Here is a 23,276-nt window from a genome sequence, read left to right as displayed (position 1 = left end):
TAAACTTACTTTTTGGTTTTGGGTTTTGTGGTTTTGTTTCGTTGGGGTTTTTTTTAAAGAAAAGACATGAGAAATTGTTCTACATTTCATACAGGGTCACCAGAAGTTAAGAATATTGCGATAATAATTCCCTGCTGTGTCTTCACTTTTGTACAGCACTTACCTTTTGGGCAGGACAACTTCCAGCTGCTTGTTGACCTGGCTCTATGAGCAAAACACAGTAAACTAGTAAAATTAAATGAGTCAAGATGTATTACTCAAACCTGACAATAGATTCTTATGACATTACCTTTCACTACCTGACAGCTACAATGCCAGGCAATAAATTGGAGTTTGAAGTTGGTTGTACCCAGTCGTTTATTTTGGAATACAAATGAGGGACATTGCTAGTTATCGAAGAAACTAGCAGGAGTGTAACGTGCATCACACGCTCCCTGCTTTATATATTTGTGGAATACAGACTTTTATTAGAGGGGATCAGATTAGCCACAACAACTGATATTATGGATAATTAAAATTTAGCTGGAAATCCAAGTGTCTTAAGACCCTGACTAAAGAGCTGTGAAGCCTGTCTTTGACTATGAATTTTTTATTTTTTACAGCTGAGTGCATGTTTCCATTTCTAGGACATAGTTCAACATGGGACTAATGAATTATGTAAAATCAGTCTGCTGGTCTGTTCTGGAGAGAAGGACGGAGCGGTTGATGGCGGGTGCGATCGTCTAGTTGTTATTCTTGAGATACTTTTGATGAAGGGTGGCTGCACATCTCTCTTTTGTTTTCGCCTTCCAGATCGCAGACAGACAACGAAGGGAACGTAACAGCCGAGGCCACCACAGGGGGGATCACCATGGATTCTGCTCTTTATGTCAAAACTGGGCAGCCCGCTCTCGAAGACCTCTCAGGTACGTCTTGCAACACAACTTATACTGACTGTGGTCTGGTTAAATAAGAATGGGCTAAAGCGAGTTTTGTAGTCAGGAGCTCCCTCTTTAGGGGGGATTTAATTTGGTTTTATTCCCAAAGCTTTATTTCTTACTAGTTATGATATTTCTTTCGTCTCTTCAGCAATGGAAACAGGGTGTCAATAGTCTGAACACTAGATGCTCAAGTCCTACACAATTGTGTGGCCCCCCCAGATTTCTTGAATTCTGGGCACTTAATGTTTTTCTAGGAGATGTGCAGCACCTCTTAGGATTAAGCTATTATAAAGATCCTAAGTATTCCCAAACATTTGATATTTATTTTTTATTTTTTGAAACTCGGCTTCAGAGCTCACAGAAGAGATTAAGTTAATTTTTTGGATGTTTTGGTTCATATATAGGTTTGGAGGAATCTCATAATTTACTCACACGAGTCTGATCAATTTGCGAAGTGCTCTTTGCAGCAAGGGGAGATTAAAATCCAACTACAGTTTACTGTGTCCAGCATACACAAGCTGAAACTCATTGTGATTAGAATGGTAGCAGTCTAAGTTAGAAAGTACTTAATATGTTTATCTAGAATTCCTGCTAATGTAAGAAGTATATGATTAATATGATATGATAATTAGCAATAATTTTTTAAGCTTATCAATATAACAGAGCAATTTTTAGCAACCATATTCTACTAAAGATCTAAAATGTGTTTCTGGAGTCACAGTGAAGTTTACTCCTATTCCAGTTGCAGCAATTTCTGTGACTTTGTGTATTGCATGCTATTGCAGTATGTCTCATGAGCAGAATATCTCAGGTTTTTTTATCTACTTAATCTTCATGTCCTCCAGTTTAATATGAGTTATGAAACGGATTGTCTTGCTTGGAAAAATCCTGTGGCTAAAAGTTTCACAATTGGATTAATTTAATACCACATACCTGTGTGCCCATGTGGTGATGGCAAAGTTATTGCTGAGGAGAAGGGCTGCAGAAATGCATAAATGAGCCTATCTGAGTGTATCATTTATATATGGGTATATATATTTGGATTAAATATTTAAAAGGCAAATAACGGCACAAGAGATAAAATTCTTCAGAACATTTTGGGGGCAATATTTAAATATAGAAGTCAGTTTACAGTAAGAAACACAGAGTGTCCAGCTGCTTTACACTTTTTCAGTATTAACCATCATGTTGCCTAGATGTATTTCAGCCTGTAGACCGAGAAGTGTTTGTAGATCACAAAAGGTCTTTAGTCTTTAATGACAGATGTTATATAAATGCAAACTTATTGTTCTAGTAGAATATGTAAGTTTTTGGGATCCAGAAATGGAAGACAGCGACAGCCTCAAACAATGGAGATGCCAAACCCAGCTGTGTGCGGGCAAACCCCTCAGCGAGCAGCACTCCATAAAGGGGTCTCGGGGGAAAAGGAGCACACAAAACAGAATGGTCCCTCAAGCCAAATAAATTAGAAGAAATAAGAGACAGATTTCTGCTCTCCCTACATATCAGCTACTGATGCTTTTAATTTAAAAGCACATATAAACCAAAAGAGAGTATAGGTGGGGAAAACTGGAAGCTAAATAGTTCAATGGTACTGCCTATACATTGAGAGCTAAGGGATTTAATAATGAAGTTCTAGTGGCACTATACAATGTCTTTCTTTTAAGTCTACTTATAATTTAAGCAATTGAATGGCATTTAAGTGAAAATTTTGTATCAGTTTAGACATAAGAATGATCGCAATATGAATTGGTTTATCTAGTCTTATCTGTGTTGTCTTAAGAAGTTGTCTACTGTTTGCCTTCATATCTATGAGAGAAATTATCCATAAAAGAGCACTGTGACCTTTGTTAAGCTAAAGGCCTGTAAATATTTTATGTTCTTTACTGCAAAAATTTGTAGATCCATCAATGTAGAAAATATTTTCTGTCCCAGAGACCCATTGGCTCAAGGAACGTGTCTTGTTAAGTGGCTGTTTCCAGTCCAGCCAGATCGTAATTGTTTGACCATTTGGCCCAAGTGAACTGTGCCTCAGGGAGTAGAGACCTATTAAAAAAAATAGCTAATGTGGACACTACCTGAGCTAGTGGTGTTCATCTCGGAAAGGCTAATGACTGTATAAACATTAAAGTCTATCTTCCCCTCCCTAGATAGTTCCCTGTAGTCAGGGCTCCAGCACTTTGGTGAGTAGTAGAAACACGAAGTTTAAAGCAAAGAATGTGGAAAGTTCCAACAACAGCCTATTTATCTGATCCTTAACGCTTCTGATTTGTGTAATATATAGACAACCATCTACACTAGCATGAGCGGCCAGTGTCCTGGCAGCCTAAGAGTGCATTGCTTGTGAACTTTGAAAAGTTTTGAATATGCCGTAGTAGTTTCTTTAGTCATGAGTTGTACACCCTCTAGAATGAAATCATTTCCTTCTCAGCAACGGAAGCGTTTCTTGATTGACAGCTGAGAGCAAGCAAATAAATTATGCTGAGGCACTAATTAAATTATTAATTTTATAAAAGTAACTTATGTTGAGGCACTACAAGGAATTTTTTAATGTATGTAAACTCTACTTTTATAGTTAAAGAACAGGACATAAATGTGTTTTGGAACAGAGTATATAAAGAATAGGATTTCTAAATGCCAAGGAAAGTAAAAGTCACACCCGAACTTCGTGTCACATAGCACATTTAAGCCACAATAGCTGCTGTGCTGTGGACAAGCAAAAACTTTTGCTATTTTATCTAAACCATCACTCAGCATGGAGCACCCAGTCAACACAATTTTACTGGAAAGCTGCTGTTGTAGAATGAGATCTATTTAAAATGGCAAGAAAAAAGGCCTGGTGAAAATCTACCATTGGAGAAATTGGCCACGTCGGGTTGATTTTAATTGTGTCAATATATGAGATGGAAAGGGTGGTATTGATGGGAGTATATCTTGTAATGAGGTTGAAAGTTAACCAGGATTTAAATTGGGTCATGTGGGGAAACGACAATACAAAAACATCTGGTGCAAAGGCAGCCTGTGAAATAAAGTGAACAGCACAGAGCTCATTCCCGGTCCGGCTGCGGCCACGGCAGGTGCCTGCCCTAGGGAAATGGAATCTGCATCGTGATCACTTCAGAGTGTTGAAGAACAGAAAGTCAGAAAAAAATGCATTTGAGACAGATTGAGGCAGAGGTAACAGCTCCGTGATGCGGTGTTTCGTGCCTTGTCCTTCCTAATGGTTTATTTTCCACGTAGGAGAGGATCCAGAAACTCGGCGGTTACGAACTGTGAAAAACATCGCTGATCTTCGGCAGAACTTAGAGGAAACCATGTCCAGTTTACGGGGAACCCAGGTCACTCACAGGTAACGTCACGATTTTGTTTATAAGAAACTGGAAATCATGGTGCTCTTGCTTTACATCTCTTAATCTGACTGCTTTGCATCCTTGAAAAACAGTTGACGCTGACAGTGGAAGATACTGATCTGGTACTTTTTGTCTTTAAAGCACAGATTCTGAACTATGTTCAGTGTTTATTGAGATTTATGATGAGTAATTGGTGGTGGCAGGTTGTATATAGAATCAAAGTTGGAGAATAATCAGTGCTTGTTAAATGTGGTAGGTGGTGTTTGAGTGTAGGTTACAGCTTAAAATGTTTCTTCATCTCACTCTTGAACAATTTCAGTGCATTGCACCCATCTCCACCTATGTATAATATTTTGTTTAAATAAGCAGGTGAACTGTGCTTGACCCACTTTATCAAGTGCATAACTTGAATTCCTGACCAATCTTTGGGCAAACAGATTTTTCCAATATTATTAGTCATCCATGTATGTAACTGCTTTTTCTTTGTAAAGCAGCGTTTGGAAATCTTCGGCAATACATAAAATATGCTCTAAATAAACAAAGACTGCTATTACATTTAAACATTCTATGGCTCAGATCTTTTCAGTGGAGGTTTGGGAGAATAATCCGTTTGGCCCCTGATGAGGTCGGGGTCCTGCTTAGTGCTCGGTGCCTTATGGACCCCAGCCCTCAATGAGTTCATTGGGCGAACACTTTGTGTTTTGGCTTTGTATCTAAAACTGAGGCAGTGCTTGCAAACATGAACTCCCAATGCTGTTTTTATTTTCAAATTTCAATTAACATGACGGCTTATGATGATTTAATTACTATCACTGGAGGATACACAGGTTTTTACAGCACATGCGTAACATCACGTCGGGAACAGTACAATGCTGCTTATTTTAACAAATATCCACAATTAAAAAAAAGAAATAACACTGTGTTAGTTGAGCAGGAAAGGAAAAGGGGAGTTCATGTGAGTAAAAGATGTTGCAGCTATGGATTAGCTGCAACTAAGCTGCGAGTGTTAAGATTGTAGGATCTTTCAATCTCTACACATCACCTGAAATCTCATGGTGTCGCCGTCCCATTTTTAAGGTTCCAATTAACAGTCTACATTTAATCTAATGCATTTATTCTTTTAAACATGTTGGAAACTACTTTTGACACCAATGTCACTACTGAGATAAGTGGTCACAGCGTTCCCAGACCGTACTGCCATTGCTGTTGGAAGGATGCAACATACTCACAGTCTCAGATGTGGAGAGTGGAAGGTTTCTTAGAGCTGACCCTAGTCAAAAACTGTATTTACAAGCTGTGACCTAAAATGCTCTTGTAACCAGAGCTCTCTATAAACATTATCAATATTTTGAAAATATATTCAGTTCATGAATGTATAAAACACATACTGAAAAATAAATTTGTTTTGCCTTTCCACTTATTTTTTTCATTTAATCCTTTCCCCAGTGTAGAAAAAACTACCATCTTGGTGCTGGACACATCTCCAGAGTATTAGGACTTTCATGAATACAGCCAAAAAAAGAAAATGTACCAGAGAAATAGTATTGTAGTTGGTTTTCCTTTAGTCAGTTTAATATCCTGCTCCCTTGCCTAGAGCAGCAATGGTGTAATAGAGTTATATATGATTGAAGATGAAAAAGTTATGCTTTGATACTGTGGATAATCCATTTAAAAGTTCCTGCTTAAGTCTTCTCATATATCTGTCAAACACTTGGTGGCCTGGGTGCAAGAGTAACATTATTTAAGAACAGTGTTGGAGGAATGGATCCAACTCTCAAGGTGTTGTAGCAGGTAAGTTCTGTTAATGCTTTTACTTAAAATATATAACTTGGTGAGTGTTCAGGGTGTAGGGTCACCTGAAATAGCTCTGTATGGCAAGCCACGCTTAATAAGATGCATTTCTTTTTTTTTTTTTTCTTACAGCACATTGGAAACTACCTTTGACACCAACGTCACTACCGAGATCAGCGGCCGCAGCATCCTCAGCTTGACGGGACGACCCACCCCCTTGTCGTGGAGGCTGGGGCAGTCCAGCCCCCGCCTGCAGGCAGGCGACGCTCCATCCATGGGCAACGGGTACCCCCCGCGAGGGAACGCCAGCCGCTTCATCAACGCCGAGGCGGGACGCTACATGTACTCGGCGCCTCTGCGGAGGCAGCTGGCGACCCGCGGGAGCAGCGTCTGCCACGTGGACATCTCGGACAAGGGGAGCGACGAGATCGAGCTGGAAGGCATCGCCATGGATGCCACCGGCTATATGAGCGACGGGGATGTGTTGGGCAAGAATATCAGAGCCGATGACATCACGAGCGGGTAAGCGTCTTTGTTTTTCTTCTTAAATGCTACATGTGATTCTTGCTTTGCGTTTAAATGGCGCTCTATTCCCATAATTACTTATAGAAAGGAAAAAAACCCACCAGAAATATATTCTACTGGTTTTAACGAGCTCATTATCACAGTTAATTTAGTCAGTGGGATTTAAGCACATGATTTAAGTGCATGTTAAGACCTTATCACTCTCGACAGCTACCTGAAAGGAGGTTGGAGCATGGAGGGAGTTGATCTCTTCTCCCAAGCAGAAAGCAACAGGACAAGAGGAGATGGCCTCAAGTTGCACCAGGGGAGGTTTAGATTGGATATTAGGGAAAAATTCTTCCCGGAAAGGGTTGTCGGGCATTGGAACAGGCTGCCCAGGGCAGTGGTGGAGTCACCAGACAGGTAGATGAGGTTCTTAGGAACATGGTTTAGAGGTGGACTTGGCAGTGCTAGACTAATGTTTGGACTCGATCTTAAAGGTCTTTTCCAAACCAAAATTATTCTAAAAGAAGATTTTCCTATATATGAACATACTCGTGCACGTGATTAAATGTTTTCCTGAGTCAGGGTTTATTGTGGGCGAGACAAACATGTGCTGCAACATTCATTTATGCCCACAAGATGGAGAGAGTGAGGCATTTTCTGTCCTTTCACGGAACCCTTTTGCTGTCAGAACATTCAGGGCACAGCTCACTGGGAGGAAGTGAGTTTACACCTTTGTGTGGGGTAAAATAGTTGTACGTGCAAAATAAAATCTAAACAACAAGTCAGTGTGCAGAAACATGAACTGATAGGCAATCATTAGCAAGGTTTTACATCAACATTTTACCTCTGTCTTGACTGGAAAAAGCATTTGTTCTTTGCACCAAAGTCAGTATTCAGTTCAATATTTCCAGTTCCTTCTAGAAGGTACAGTCGTATTTTCTTAGCTCAAGTGCATCAGCATTATATTGATGTTAAAACTGATCTTTGAGATGTATGTGGCATATTTATTTTTTGTGGCAGCCTTTTCCCTGTCTGGCCATCTTACAACCTTTGCTTTTCTGTAATTTTTTTAACAAGTGATATTTCTTGTAGCATTGGCTTATTTGGAAGATTTAATGTCTCTTACTGAAAGAGAAAGCTGGAATCCAGCTGCTGCTTTGTCACTAACTTAACTGGTTAAGTTACATAATCTGGAAATATTTGGATGTTTTCACACTGCCCTTTTTGAAAAGTCAGACACTTTGTTTTTAATTATTAATTAGGGAAGCACATAGTAAAGAAGCTGATGCAAAAACCAGTATAAAATTCTATTTCAGATAAAGCACGAGTAGCTGTGGCTGTATTAATAACGCATCGCATCACTAAAGCGCCTCGTGTTTTCCTCAAATAAATCAGCTTATACCTGAGTTTTGCGATGTTTATTGTAGTAAAAGTTATTGCTTTGCCTTTTGAACTATGACTTTCATTCAAACTCGTGGCTGTAATTTTGGTCTAGAGGTAAGGAAAATAAATCCTGATTGGCGCCATGGTTTCTATAAAACACCAAGAATATGGGCTGAGAAGTGTCCCTGGCAGAATTGTCTCAGTTCAGGCTTCCCAGAGGGGCTCCAGTCTTTGCAGATCTTAGTGTATAAAGTTCAGAGTCCAGGTTGAGGGGAAGGAAAGACTTAAGAAAGCTCTTGAGTTTATGAATGAGAAATTTGTGGCTTCGCTCATCTCTGTGTATAATTTAGTTTTCTGTCCTATCTGGTCATCCTGTAAGATTAAAAAAAATTGAAGTCTCCACAGTCTGAAAATACAAGAGTGGTCTTTAGATTCTGGGTCTAAAGGACTAATAATGTAATAAAACGTTTTTGCCACATGGCACCTCTGTCACCAAAGCAAGGAGTTATACACCAAGAATAATATCAAAATGGTGAAGATATCATTTAGCAGAAGGGTCATATGCACCACAACAGCTCATTCCTAGGCCTGAGTGTTAGAGCATCTTTAGCCACATACCTGACTTATTCCCCACTAGTTTTTAAAGAAGGAAGGTAACTTCCAATTTTTACTCATATAAGTAGCCAAAGATTGATAAATGACATCTCAATTTAAATTTCTTAGAACAAGTTATGTGTACAAATATCTTTTTCTTTTCCACATCTTTTGCCTTTAGCTACACAAGCCTATTCCACTAAATAATGTGAGTTGGTTTATTGATTTATACAGTACTGTTGTAGTCATTGACCAGGTTCCAAGGGCAGAATCTGTATCGTGGGTCAGTCCATCGTCAGAACGACCCAGCTCCATTTCCAGGTTGTGGGCAGGGTTTGGACGTTGGGTGGTTTGGAGGTCCTCGCGTTGCTGAACCGGTGGGCGCTTGAAAGGAACGTTCCCAAAAGCAGCCCCAAAATGTTGGGGTTACGTAGTCTGTGGAGTGTAATCGTGTGTGCGGACTCCCTGAGAAGGAAGCATTGCAGTAGTGAATTGCAATGACAGCATTGGATATAATCCCAATATCAATGGAGAGACCAAAAAAATGAGGATATTGCCTTTGATGAATCTCACTGACACCTAATAACGCTGGATTACCATCTTCAGTATGAAGAGATGTTTTCGTAGCCTGTTTCATGAGTTATCTCCCCAATGTCAGTTTATTCACAATAATGAAAAAATAAGATAGCCTTGTATCTTTTGGGGGGGGAATAACATACCACTTAGAAATCGGAGAGGTTGCTTGTAAAGAAAGCATCCGTGTAACTTGCTGCAGAACAAACCTCTGAGATCAATGTCAGGGCAAACAGGCCCAATATTTCCAGAAGCTGAGTTACAGTCAGCACAAGAGGGCATTGATAGCATGAATAGCTCTTTATTAGCTGGTATGTGTTTCACTTTGTCATTTTTCAGAATTGCTACAATCCTGCAGTCTGAAAACCTTGAATCTGTGTTTTCATTGGCAAACTGATAGGGAAGGAAGCCAAAATATTTGTTACAGCCAAAATAAATCCAATAGCCAAGAAAAACTATTTTAGCCCTGTGATCCTGATGCTTTCTCTGAAATGTCCTGGGTCATGGGAAGTTTCGTTTGGCCTCCTTCAATAAGTCAGCTCCAGCAGAGCTCTGGCAGACACCAAGATTGCTTTCATAGGGTTAGAAATTCTGAGTATCTTTTCCAAACAGGCAGAAAATATCACTTAAATGAAGAAAGTCTCCAGGAGAAGGATCAAAGGTAAGAAGTGGTCTCATTGCGGGAGCTGAAACATCAACTGAATGACAAAGGAGCTTCAGCGAGAAGGTGGGTGAGCTCGGGGCTCCAGAGCCTCGTCAGAAAGTGGCACCTCAAAGCCCAGAACTATCTCCCAAAGCTTGTTCCAGGTGGGGACATGAACTTTCATGTCATTTTGGGGGTTGTTCAGAAGGTTTTGGTCGCTTCAGTCTCCCTCTGGCTACTAACATACACGTTCCTACCTCTTTTTGTCCTTTTTTTCCCAGTTCTCTCTAATGAGGCGTCCAGTTAAATTACTTTTTATCTGTCCTTGGAAGGGAGCAACAGAGTTGTTGGTCAGAAAAGCCTTTTAAAATTATTTTCTTTTAATTTAATTAATCCTCTGCCCCTGTTTTCATTAACCTAGTGTGCAGCTTTCTGTGCAGAATTAACAGTGTGGATATATTGATTAGTGCTGCTCACAGATTTTCTCAGGAAATGGCTTTGGATCTGCAAATGCAACTTGTCAAAACAATTTTCTGCAGAAGCGTGGCTGTTCCAGCTATGTGCTGGCAAAATGTAGATTTGATGGTTTGACAGCTCGGCTGTCCTAGAGCCGGGATTTTGAGACATGGCAGATGTGAGCAGCCCTGTGTGTGGATTACGGGTCAGAGCCCAGCTCAGGCTGGGCTTTGGGCTGAGCCCAGCTCAGTCTTTGGAGTGTTTCGCCTCCATGCGATGTTCAGGAGCCTTATGCACAAATTCTCCCTGCAGTGGCTGGTTTGAGAGGCAGATTCTTGACCATTCTGTTAACCTCCCCCTTTGTTTGATGCTTTGGGGCTGATAAATTCCCATTCTAGATCTATTTTCACAACCTTTTAATGTGTTTGTGTGTGCAATGCTCATGGGATTATGATTCTTTCCTGTTTACTGAAGCCTTTATACTCCCTGGGGATCTTTCTACAAGCCGGTGAATTGGGAACATGGATGAAGGGATGCTCAAAAAGGATGCTCAAAGGGGGAGCAGGCCACTCGGAGCTGGGGAGTCAGGCTTTACCCGCTGCTTCTGCTCGAGTCAATCAAACCCACCCAAAAGCATTGTGCCCTAGGTACAGATCACATTTGTGGTGCAGAGGGCTTGTCTACGCTTGAGTAACATGGACCAAAACGATTGTTGGAATAGGGTTCTGTTGCAGGCTGAAATTTAGTAGTTATATCTATTAGGAGGTAAAGAAGCATTTGCTATGAAGAGCTGAAATTGAGGACTGATTTTGTTGCATGTTGAATAGTGTGATTGATACTTGAAGGATTCTTGTGGCTCAGTTGCTTGATTCTCTACTATTTATCAGAGATGCCTTTTTTCAGGCGTCAGGCTCGTATGTGGCATAACAGCCCTTCACCTGGGTGAAGGTTTTAGAGAAAGAAAAGGACTATGCAGTTTGCTGCTAATGAGAATTTGTAGTAAAGAGAAATAATTTCCTTCTAAGATGTTTGCAACAGGAATGGTTGCAGGTGAAGGTAACCCATGGGTAGATAGAAGTCATGAGGGGCCAAGATAATCATGGTCTGAATGAGAACCTGTTCACCCTGTACATTGATTCAATATAGCTATAGTCTTTTCTGACCTATTTTTTCTTCTGTACTCTTTGAGTTACAGTGGGTTAGTCATTTTACTGGACATCGCACTTTAAACCGGTATGATTTTAGCAATAAGCTTTCATCTAAACACAGGGCATGGGTAAAACTGTGTTCCTTATATGGCTATAACACTTCAACATGACTAAGAATCAATAGGAGGTTTATTTTATTTTTCTTCTCTGAGCAGAGTGTTTATTTGAACTGCCTTCTGTCTTGCTAGGACTGGTTTCTTATATTTTGATCTTTTCAACATTGCAGAATAGTAGCTATATATGGTAAATAGATAATTAACACAAATAATGAAGGGGTCAGGCAAGCAATCTCAAAATTTTGACTTTTATGAAATGGTAATAGGAAACTTTGATTTCTGACTTCTCAGTAAACTATGTTGAAATTGGTTCAGAAGTAGCTTTTGAATTTAGTCATAGATGCCCTGATGCTGTGAGAAAGAAAAGAAAAAATTATGTCTTTTTAGGAGACATGACTGGAATATTACATAAGCATTTTCAATCTTATTAATGTATATGATTTTAAATATTCTTAAATATTGCACTCAGTTCAGGAATAGTTCTTTTGGCAGATTCATCAATAAAATGGTGTTTGATTTATCACAAATGCAATCTCAGATAATGCACCTTCATGTAAATTTTCTTGCAGCGTAGGATTCAGCGCAGGAAGACATTGTAGTAGGTCTATAAGCCATAACCTTAGAGATCAGCTGGAATCAAGCATTTTATATGTTATACTGCTGAGAAGGGCCACGTTAGGTTGTATGTGGTGTTTGTTAGTAAAACAAACTCCCAAGTTGCGTTGTATTTTTTGCTTACTGGTACCTACTGTCCTATTGTCAATGACTACCAAAATACCATTTAATAGCCATTACCCCACTCTGGGCTTGTTTCTGGAATAAACACCTCAGCAGTGTTTGAACTGCTGCTTCGATGCCAACAGGTTTTTGTAATTTGAGCAAAAAGACAGCTTTGAAAGGACAAAATACGGTCCCGCTCTGGGACTTGCCAACAGAGGGAGATGCAGTCATACACACCTTGTCCATGGGAATCATCTGCAGAGAAGGATTAGGTAAAAAAGGAGTAGTGACCAAAAATTGTTATCTGATGGCTGCTGAATGATTTATGTGCCAGGCAGTCTTAAAACATCTCCGAATACAAAAGTATTGATTTCACAGAAGCCACTTCTTTCTGTAGGTTTCTTTATTTATTTTGTTTCCCTAGAAAAAGGTCTGAGGATTAAGTAGTTTACAGGATTGAACTTTTGCTTCTGAACCGGTTTGGACAGTATGAATAACCAGCTGCCATTCATGTTGTTAGTGCTTTACAGGTGAGAGGTTTCCTGAGTAAATTATAAAACTAAAATATACTTATTAAGTTTGGCATAATCTCATTTTTCCCGTTTTACCTGTTAGTGGAACAGGTATCTCTTTCTTCCCATCTGTGATAGCGATTTTTCAGACTGCAAGTCGTTTATTGTTTTTTCTGGGTTTACTCCATGTTTGTCTTTGAGCATCTTCAAACAATTCGTAGCTCACTCATTAGCTTCTTAATTGCAAATAGCTACTGATTATTAGTAAAAGTCTATTAATTTATAAATTATAGACTGTCTTAAATATAAAGTAAAATAAATTTTAAATGAAATGAGCAATAGGTTTGTGCTTCTATGAACCTGAAAGGTAATATTTTGTCTAACGTTAGGGATTTGGGCATTGTATTAGCAGTCCCAACCTGAAAGCTCAGGACCTAATTGTGTTCGTGAATGCGTTCGTTGAAGTTCACATGGATCACAGGATGGAATTTAAACCAGCTGCAGGTTTGTGGACAGGGTAAATGTTCAACCCTTTGGTTAGAGAGATGAACAACTGTGCTGATGTGGTGGGTGTTGTAATGGAGAGTGGTCAGGCAAGAACAATGGATGGAGGCATTTGAGCGGGGGGGAAACACAAGAAAAGATCATATGATCTAATTCCAATGTCATGATGGAGAATGCAGACCAAATTCATACTGACCTGAGAAGTCTGGGGTTGTCATCATCCTGCCGTTAGGTTTTCTTTTTAAGTCAGATTTAGAACAAATTCCTGGTTGCAGTCACAGGATTGTTTTGATCCCATCTATCATATTTTAGAAACAGCACTGGAGAATTTTCTGCTGGTGGTGGTTTTTAGCAACTGGCAAAGTTAGACTCCTTTGATACTGAAAGCTTGTTAAGCCGCTTGATCTCGTTTAACTGACTGTAATGACGAGGCAGGTGAAGCCTAGTGAAAATAAACATTTAAGGGAAAACATTAAGGATAAAGCGTTATTGCCACAGCTAAAAGAGAACACGTTTGAGTGTCAAAGCAGATGATGATACATGGAATAATCCAAAACCTGTAATTCCTACAAGCTTTTTCTTTCAAGTTTCAAGCGCTTGGGTTGACGGGCAAGTCTTCTGCCAGGGGGCACCTCAGCAGTCATTTCCAGACTAACCTTGAATCAAAAGCACCGAGAAGAAGACAGGAGCACGTGGGGTGAGTCAGCTCCAGTTTTGGGACACGATGCTGCTCTCCTGCTCCTGGGTTTGGGATTACGGAGCCGCGCGATGCTGAGCAGATCGGGGCAGGCTCGGCCGGTCTGTTGTGCGCTGCTGATTTACCCGCTGCTCCTTCTCTTCCTAATACTTAAGTGAAGAATGCCTTTCCCTTGGCTATCTATTTTCAAAATTGGAAAATTCGTATTCATACGTTAAGGAGCAAAATGAATATATATGAAGTGGTGGAGTTGTCAGACCATAGAAGCAGGAGCCTGTTGGCTGCGTACATGGGTCAGCGGGGAGTGCGGACAGAACTCAAGTGACTCGGACCACTGGATTTTTACTGATTGCTTGTATAACTCTGTTCCCATAATTAGTTTCCTCGTCGTGCCTTTCAGAAGAGGGAAATAAATCACTTCAGCATCAGAAATACCCTAAAAATATTGCACTTGGAAGAACTTATTACAGCATTCAAAATTCCAGAGGCACAGAAAGGGTGTATTTGGCTAAAGAAAAGAGAAGTTCAAAGGTCCAGGTTGTCCAGGGAATTCCAAAGCAAATTACTTTATGCCTGTAATACAGGGCAGGGAGCCACTTTCTTAGAGAAAAAAAAAAATCATCTAGAAAGTGGGCTGGGAGTTCCAGTTGTGTGTTAGAAGTGCATAATACTGCTCTTGTTTAACCTGAGTCTTTTCATATTCAAAGAAGTTTGGTTAATTTTGTTTTCTTGCTGATGAAGAGTGAAACTGTGGAGATGAGTATTAAGCACTAATTCCTGAAAAGATTAGAAGCTTCTTTTAACCAACATCATCACTATCTCACTGTCCATTCATTATTATATTTGACTTCATTAAAGACAGTCATTCCTTATTGGCTGTTGGTACCGTCACTAAAGCATCTGAGCTATTAAATTTTTTGAAGACGTAGAATTTACCCATCTGTGTGGAAGTCAGGGAGTCTGGATACTATGCTTTTTCCCAGATCATGTATTTAAACTTTTTCTTATTTGGGGGCAGGTAGAAAAATACTCCAAAGCGCTTGTTTTTGCACTGAATGTGCTTGCAGAGTTTGTAGGTTCGTGAATCTGGCAAGGCAGCTAGTGCAAATTTCTCATGTTTCTTAATAAGAAAAGTCAAAGACATAACACCTAATCAATAACTGCCTTAATACAATTGCTTGGATTGCAATGGGTGGTTGTAGAGGTGAGGCTGGTACACTGGCATTCCATGTTGTGTAGATGTAGGATAAGGCAATAAATTCAGATAGCAATGAGTACTGTTAGAATTATATGCATGCAGGATAATATTTCCTGGTTTTATTTTTACTCCCCGAGTAAAGCCTTATAAGATTGTCTTTAGAAAAATATACCTTTCCCGTAAAGCAAAAATCTGTTGTATTCATAAAGGCAAGATGACTTCTGAGAGCAAAGACAGTTTTGAGTTTGAAGTAATGGAAGGGAAGGAAAAGAAATTGACGGCTGGAGGCTTGTGGCACCGGTAACTTTTACTCTCCTCTGGATAGTCGAGAATGTATTGTTTTCTTTTCTTTAAAAATGTATTTGTTGCGTGTTTTTCTCTATAGAATTTAGAATATGGTATCTCCCCTTGTTCTTGCACCTCACTGTTGCACACAGGACTTTAAGCATCGTTGCTTTTGGCATCTTTTGGGAATTAAACATTCAAGGGTAGAGGACATTGTGTGTAATAAAAATAAGATATAAACCTTTCAATCTGCGATTATACAAACCCGATTCAAAATACAAAAATCTATCATGTTGTTCTGGCGTGTAAGAAAGTTGTTCTATGGGTATAGTGGATAAAAGCTGTCGTCTATGTCTGTGTCTTTTTTACAAGGTCTTGGTTAGAAAAACTCACGATATGGTTGCCAAAGATGCCAAAAGCATCCAGCTTCTGTTGACTTACGCAAGATTTATGAGTGCTGAAAACCACTGAAAATCCAACTGTTAGTTTTTGGGTTGACGCAACTGCTGAATTATTCTTATCTGTCAGATTGCTGAGCTTCTGCATGGAGAATGGAATGTGTTGGTGTTAGTAAAGGGGCTTTGCATTGATTTCAGCATGGCTAAGTCTAATGAGTAGTATGTTTTATTTCATGTGTTTTGGGGAGTGAACATGGAGAACAATACTTCAGCCGTAGTTGATCTTTTTTATCAAAGGACTAGTCATGCTCCAGAAATCTGACAGCAAAGCCAAAAGCTGCATTTTCCAGTACGTGTACAACGCGTAGTCATACAGAAACATGTTTCGTGTGCAGGCAAGTATCTACAATAAACCAATTAGTGTATGTACATTAGATGTTTTTGCAAAATGCTGTTTGCCTGTTTGTATAACAATACGGTCTTAAGCTCCACTTTTCTTTCCCTTTATTTCAGTAGCTTAAGGAAAAAAAAATACTCTTCCATGATAAAATGTTTATAAACTATGGGAAACACAAGTTAGAATGTGAGACCTAAGGCGAATTCCACACAAGTTACAGTGCAACTGCTCCTCTTGCTTTTTTAATGTCTTTGTTTATGAGTTTGGAGAATCATGTCCCCACAGATTTGCAGAACAGAAAATACTCTTGTGTCTGACTTGCCGGGCTTAGCAACCTCCTTGTTGGACTCCCCAGAGAGACTCCTCAGTTGTTCTGGGAAAACCTGCACAGATTTATACATCTAACTGAAACGCTAACCAGCAGATTGTGCAAGGCTTATTGACTCTTTACCGTCCCATTTTTATAAATGTAGTAATCGAATGTGACTTGGGTAAAGTGCATCTCCTGCGGTAGTATATTATTCTATGGCTGCTGTCGATTGGCGAAGAGTGGCTAAAGGATTAAGACGATACAATCCCGTCAGCTCCTAACTCGGTGAGGTATGTGACATGTCCACCGGTACGCCAGAGACAGCGGCCGCGTTGCTGGAGTTGTTATGAGTTATTTCAGTCTCAGGTGTGTGAAAAATGTTAAGGTGTGTTTACACAACTGTCGGTGCTGCTCCTGTAGATGTACCTGGGCTGATGGACCGGTGGTGGTAGCACAGAGCTCCCTCCACGCCATGTCTTGAGAGGCAAACGGGACTTGCCTTTCTAGTTTAAAGCTAGCTCGCATATATCTGTAGTCAGAAATACTTGTAGAAATGAAGAAAAACCGAGAGAAAAATCCTCCTGTTTTGACACTTTGAACTTATTCACCTATTAGTATTGCGAAAGGCCACAAAATATTTTGAAACATTATTGAGATATTGATGTAGGACAGCTCTTTGGGAAGCTACTGAAGAAGACTGGAGTAACTCATTAATTTCAGTATTAACATACTAAAATAGTTTATTTTTAAACTGAACCAAAGTGGTAGGTAGTTGGTATGATTTTTAAAACTTTCTTTTCTTGGTTACCACCACATCCTGAAGTTACATGATGTGATGGCAGCTGCTGTCTGCATCGGTACAGGCTTCAGCAGAAATGCTGGATGACACAGCCTGAATTACTGTGAGGAATTGTTCCTGGTGATCAACAACATCGACCTATTCTTGTCCACCAAGTGTCATCTCTGTTTCCTTTAAGATGCATTTTTCATTTGTCTAAACTGGAAAGTAAGATATGTGCAGTCTTCGCAATTTGTGAACTATCATATATACACCTCGAACTTCTTGATATCTAAGAACAGTAGCTTTAAATGCAGATGTCTCTAGGTCACAGTTGCAGACAGAGTACAGTGTAGGAGCCAAAACAAGGCTGAAAAAAACTTTTTGTTCATACTGCAACTTTGAATTCTCACAATAGACCTTGGCATATTCATTATTCATCGACCATAGACAAAACTAGGATTCATTCTATGTGCTTTTTTGCAGTTAACTTCTAAAAGGGTTGAGATTTCCATCGTATTGTTTTAGCCCACACAAAATAGTTCAGGATGGTATTAACCATGCATCTTTTGGACAGGAAAGGGTAATTGATGATAGCGTTCACAAATATTAAATGACTTCCATCTAGGCATCCTGAATGAAAGTTAAGTGTTCTTCCTTTGTCACAATTATGCTGAAATGCAATTCTTATTGATGAGAGAGAAGAATGAAGAGAGGCAAAAAATATCTCCTCTCTAAATCAAGAATAAAGTTTTCCTTGCTTCGTATTGCAAGTAATATTCTTCACTTAAAAGTGGAGGAATTGCAATATACAGTTAAAAACATTAAGAAGATACGGGCTACAATAATACCTAAAAGTTTTATTGTTTTACTAAGCATAACATTGTGTTTTGCTGTTTTGAAGGTACATGACGGATGGTGGTCTGGGGCTCTACACGCGAAGGCTGAACCGGCTGCCGGACGGCATGGCCGCAGTGCGGGAGACGATGCAGCGCAACACCTCGCTGGGACTCGGAGATGCTGACAGGTAAGGTCCTATCCAGCAAATAATATAATGGCACACTTGCTTCAAGCTGTACCTGATGCTTATTTGATCTCTAAGATTAATTAGCTTTGGGAGTTCAGATACTGAATGCATGGATACAAGCTTCTCCAGAGTATTTTAGGTTATATGTTTACTTAGGTGTCAGGATAAATGCTGCCTTTATGTCTTCTGATTGCGTTGCTGAAATCTCATCTGGGGTTTTGTGCACAGGACGCAACACAAGAAAATGTAAAACTTCTATTTTAATAGTGTTTGAAATAAAAAAGACCTAATTGTCTCCTCATTTCCACTGATTCTTCCAAGTCCGGTGATTCAGTGTGAACAGTCAAGGCCAAAGATCAAAAATTAGGGGACTAAAAATCCATAATTTATGGGAGCATGATCATAAAGGAAGCCAGGGAGACAGACAGTAATGAGACCTGTATTCTGTTAGAGGTGAGATAAATGGGTTAAATACTTTTAATACTTTTGCTTTTAATGTCATCAGCCTATAGCTGCTGCTTGCCCTTCCAAATCCAAACCCTGAGGAGTGTTAATGTTGATGTAGTAAGTGAACCGTATCCCTTTTCTTCCCTGAGGGGCCCCTACATGGATTTTGGGTTACGGGTTTGAACCAATTTCTGAACTAAAAGTTTTTTTTCTTTGTCTTTTGTTATCAATAAGTCTTTCCTGGGACATAATGCAGTTGACTGAATTTGATATGGCTGATACTTTAGTGATGCATGGTTTGCTAAAGAAATACAAGCGATGAAGAATCTAGACTTGTTTTCAAAGAAAGCCATACTAAATTTGCCTTGGTGTACTCTTAATACAAGTAAAGAGCAGAATGGTAAATCTCAACAAAAGAACTAAAACCTGTTAGAGAATCTCAGCTCAGTTTCAATTACTAAGTCAACATATGCCTGCCAGTTGTAAAATATGCCCAGATTTTTCAGGAGCTCATATCTGTTTCTGAAATTTGCAACTTGAAACCTCTCCTTGGCCAACAGCATTTGCTCCTGGTTGACCGCGGGTGAAGGCATTGCCACCTGGTGATGCAAGTGAAGACTAATCAATTATCGTCTCCATCTGTAGCTGTGGCTTCTGAACATCGCCACATTAACAGAATCTGTCTGTTTACAATACAGAATTGGTCTGATATAAATGATATCATTGTTTAAGTAACAGTCAGCCTTCTGGAGAGCTAGTGATACATTCCTCATCATCGATGCCTTCCCCCCTCCAATATTTCCTGTTCTTGCAACACTTTTTCTTGGCATGTAAGTTATTATCGTGTTTCATTTGCTAAGCTTCCCTAAAGACACCACGTGAGGACCCATTATGTACATTCGACAAGAGAGATTGTTTGTGTGTTTAAAGTATATTCCACTTAAAAATGAGACTGCGACACACTGAAATGCAATTTGTAGTTTACATCAGTTGTTTCAGCTTTGAAACTTTCAGTTCACGTGGAGGGGATGGACTTTACACACAATAAAGACTCTGTAAGGGTGGCAATTTAGCTGCGACACGGGATCACAGAAAAATTACCCTTGGTCACAGATTTGGTGACATTATGATGTGTTGTTTTGATTTAGTCTTTTCTATTAATAATGCAAGCTTACCTTATACAGGAAATCAGTTTTCTGACAATAGGGCAGTGATTTTAAGTTAGCTTCTCTTTGGTTGCTGAGTGATCATGATGTGCAGTTTAAACAAAAAATTAATCTTGGTTTGAGAGCCAGTTTTCCAGGGTAAAAATTGGCATAAGGAAAAGGAGTTGAATGAAACGGGGCAGTAACGAATCACTTTCTTAATTCTGTGAATGGAGGCAAGCAGGAGTTCTGCTTTGTTGGTACACAGAGAAAACATATGAAGATTAAATTTAACTTGCTCAAAGCAGATGATAATTAATTGAATGCATGGGAGAACAAGGGTGAAAGACTGTGAACCTTTCAGCATAAGGTTAATCATTAAAAACTGATCAGGGGAATTTGTGCAATTTGCTTACTTGTTTAGTTTCTTTTGTTATTAATTGTAGAAGTTTAGTTGTGAAGGTTTAACTTATTGGCTCTGGTAACATAAAGCACAGACCTTAGAAGGTACATTTTCCCCTGCAGCAGGGAAATCCAAACAAGGCAATTTAATTTAATGCTTGAGTGCAAGGTTAATGGAATCACTGCACAACACAGCTGAGCTTATTTATTCACTTCAAGACCATTTGTGTTTCCATAGAACAAAGGCACTTTTAATGAAAAAGGCATTAAAAATGCCTTTTTTCATTTAGTTTGTGATTTTTTCTTTTAATGTTGCAAATTAGCTATCTGTGGTTTTGTCTCTTCTGCCTATATGGGCTTGGTGTGTACCATCTGGTTATTTAACTTGATTTCACTTTGTCAGGTGCAGCTGCTTGATCTGAGACTTTATTCTGCCCTTACTTTCATAAATGTAACATGCGTTTACAGACACATATAGATAAGTGAGAAGATATTTGGAACTTATATTTGCATAAATCTTTCTGTAATTTCTTATTTGTATAACCTGTTATTTAGATAAGATAATCCAGACCTGTGCTGATTTATCATATCTTTGTGAATAGGACAAGAGATTGTATTAAGGAAGGTGAGCTTGTCAAGAGTAACTTTAATGCTGCTATTGGGGAAATATCTATATGACTTCTTAAAATACCCTCAGTGAGGAAGTGCTTAACTCCTTCTGAGCATGATTCATTTGGATCTTTTCACTTCTACAGTTTAATTTGAGGTTGCATGAATTACATGTCTTTGCAAAGTGTATAAGGCATAAAAAGGTCTTCTGAGCTTCTGGCTTTAAGGACCGGTCTCATCAGAATAGCAGATTACATTGTCTTGGTACTTCCAACAGCTACAGCATTGGTGAACCGTAAGTAAAACACAGCTCAGGTGTAGGACTGAGCCATTCTAGAAGCATTGCTGTCTCATGGGTCAGATCTGTGATGGTGACAATGACAATCTTGGCACACTCTTGTCACTCTGCAGTTCAAACAAGACCAGATTCATTGTAGGACTTTTGACTCAAGCCGGCTCCTAGCATTTCAGTAGCATCTCATGCTTTTGGCAAGATTTTTGGGTAATCTCAGGTGAGAATGTGGAACCAGCGGAGGAAATGGACAGGAAGGAAGAATTGGAAGTGAAGCAGAAACTGAGCAGGAAGCCATGGGATGTTTCATGCAGAGCGTGGATATACAATTATTAATACAAATGTAATTGAGTGCAGATTTTTTCAGATACTACGATTTATAGTAATTTCTACAAATGGTAAAAATTATGCTTTTCAAAAATAGCTGAAGAGTAGTATTTTGCTGTTATTTTGCATTTTATAAAAACATATTAAAGTTATTTATATGTCTCTTGGCTCAGGTAACAGACAACACTTCGCATTCATTTGTGGAGTAAAACCCTTTGACTGAAGTATGTTTAAATTCATTAACTGCAAGTTAATTTCTCGAATCCTGCTAAAGTGATGAGATTACTGTGAAGATGGGTTAGCGTTCAGTGCTGGAGGGAGATCATCAGGTTACCTTCATGACCATGGGAACTTGGATCGCACTTCAGAAGAGCTGAAAAGCAAGTTGGAGCAGGTCGTCGGATTGGGGGCAATATTGGCCTGTTCTGAAAAGTGGGGGGAGAAGGGGGCATCACTGCTTTTGGAAAGAGGCAAATTCCACTGACAGCGGAATTACAGGCATGGTGCTGATGGGTATCACATAAGCAGCTACATCAAATTTTCTTCTTCTTGGGTGCTACTTTATTGTAGGCAATGGAAAAATGTTACAATATAAGAAAGAAAAAAAATGACATTTTTGTTAAGATATTCTTTATGTAGTTTTATAGCAGGATAAGGCAGCTTCAAGTCCTACACGTGTTTTTTCAGTTTTTCCTCTTAAGTGAGAAAATGCAGCTAAAATTAAATGAAGGTGTCTGCAAGTGCTGGCTTTGCAGATGAGGAGTTAAGTCCTCCATTCACAGGGAATATCTGTTAGGAATAATATCCCATTACTACCCATCTGGTCGTAGCTTTGCTGCTCTAGCAACGGTAGCATGATGCATAAGAAAAGGGGAAAAACAGAGAAAATGTGTCTGAAATAGCCACATAGACAGGATAGACTTTGTCCTAAAATGTTAAAACATGACTGGGTTTTATCTTAAAATTCAGATCGACTCAGCTATTGTAAAAATACATAGCAATAGATACTCCTGCGTTGTAATGGCAGTGGAATTCCCATCACCTCCTTCCTCCACAGCATCTCCTGCTCTTGCAATGCTCCCTCAGGAGTGTTGACATAAGTGTTTGTGGATTTGCACAGTCAGTGAACTTGCAGGGAGATTCATCTGGTATTTTACGTGAATGGGTTTGTGGAGGGAGGGTGTCCTTGCTGTCAGGAGAAGGGGGAACATTTAAGTCATCTACAGACCTCAGGAGATCTCAGCTAAGAAAGAAAATTTCATGCCATCAGCTCACAGTTCCTGCACTTCCAGAAAACTCCGGCAATTGCACCTGCATTCAGTTGTTATAATTAAAATAATTTATAAATTCTGCTTTTCCCATTTTTTTTTCTTTGCTAGGGCAGTGGAACACCCCTATGTAAGGATCCTAGGTAATAAATAAGCATGGTTTTCTAGAAAATAATTTAGGTTTTTTTAAGATAAAACAGATCAAAAAGTAAAGTGCCAGCACCTATTGCTCACTGTATCTGTGCTGTGAGTCACTGCAATTTGTAAATATATGTCTGTGTATAGTAGCAAAGTCACAGAACTGATGAGATTATTCATGCTTAACAGTTCTTCTACTCCACTTGACCAGCTGTTTGTATTTTATCACTAAGTTAGAAAAAATACTACTGCTTCTAAATATTCAAGTTGTACCTATAGATACGTATCTGTCTGTGAAAGATCCTGCATTTATCTTGAAAGCTGACTTGCAGAAACAG

The 23,276-nt window shown here is 39.3% G+C and overlaps 1 protein-coding gene across 2 annotated transcripts in view; it reads left to right on the top strand.

The window, feature by feature from the left end:
• Positions 1 to 23,276, top strand: part of NAV2 (neuron navigator 2) — a 212,962-nt gene that overhangs the window by 105,727 nt on the left and 83,959 nt on the right. For both annotated transcript variants that reach the window (XM_065637002.1, XM_065637001.1), the window contains 4 exons: positions 793 to 905; positions 4,161 to 4,269; positions 6,194 to 6,583; positions 18,188 to 18,310. In XM_065637002.1, the coding sequence (XP_065493074.1) occupies positions 793 to 905; positions 4,161 to 4,269; positions 6,194 to 6,583; positions 18,188 to 18,310 (735 nt within the window). The remainder of the gene's footprint in view (positions 1 to 792; positions 906 to 4,160; positions 4,270 to 6,193; positions 6,584 to 18,187; positions 18,311 to 23,276) is intronic.

The sequence above is a fragment of the Caloenas nicobarica genome, chromosome 5 (genome assembly GCF_036013445.1).
Source record: "Caloenas nicobarica isolate bCalNic1 chromosome 5, bCalNic1.hap1, whole genome shotgun sequence".
NCBI classification, from domain to species: Eukaryota; Metazoa; Chordata; class Aves; order Columbiformes; family Columbidae; genus Caloenas; species Caloenas nicobarica.
This window is presented reverse-complemented; position numbering and strand designations above follow the sequence as displayed.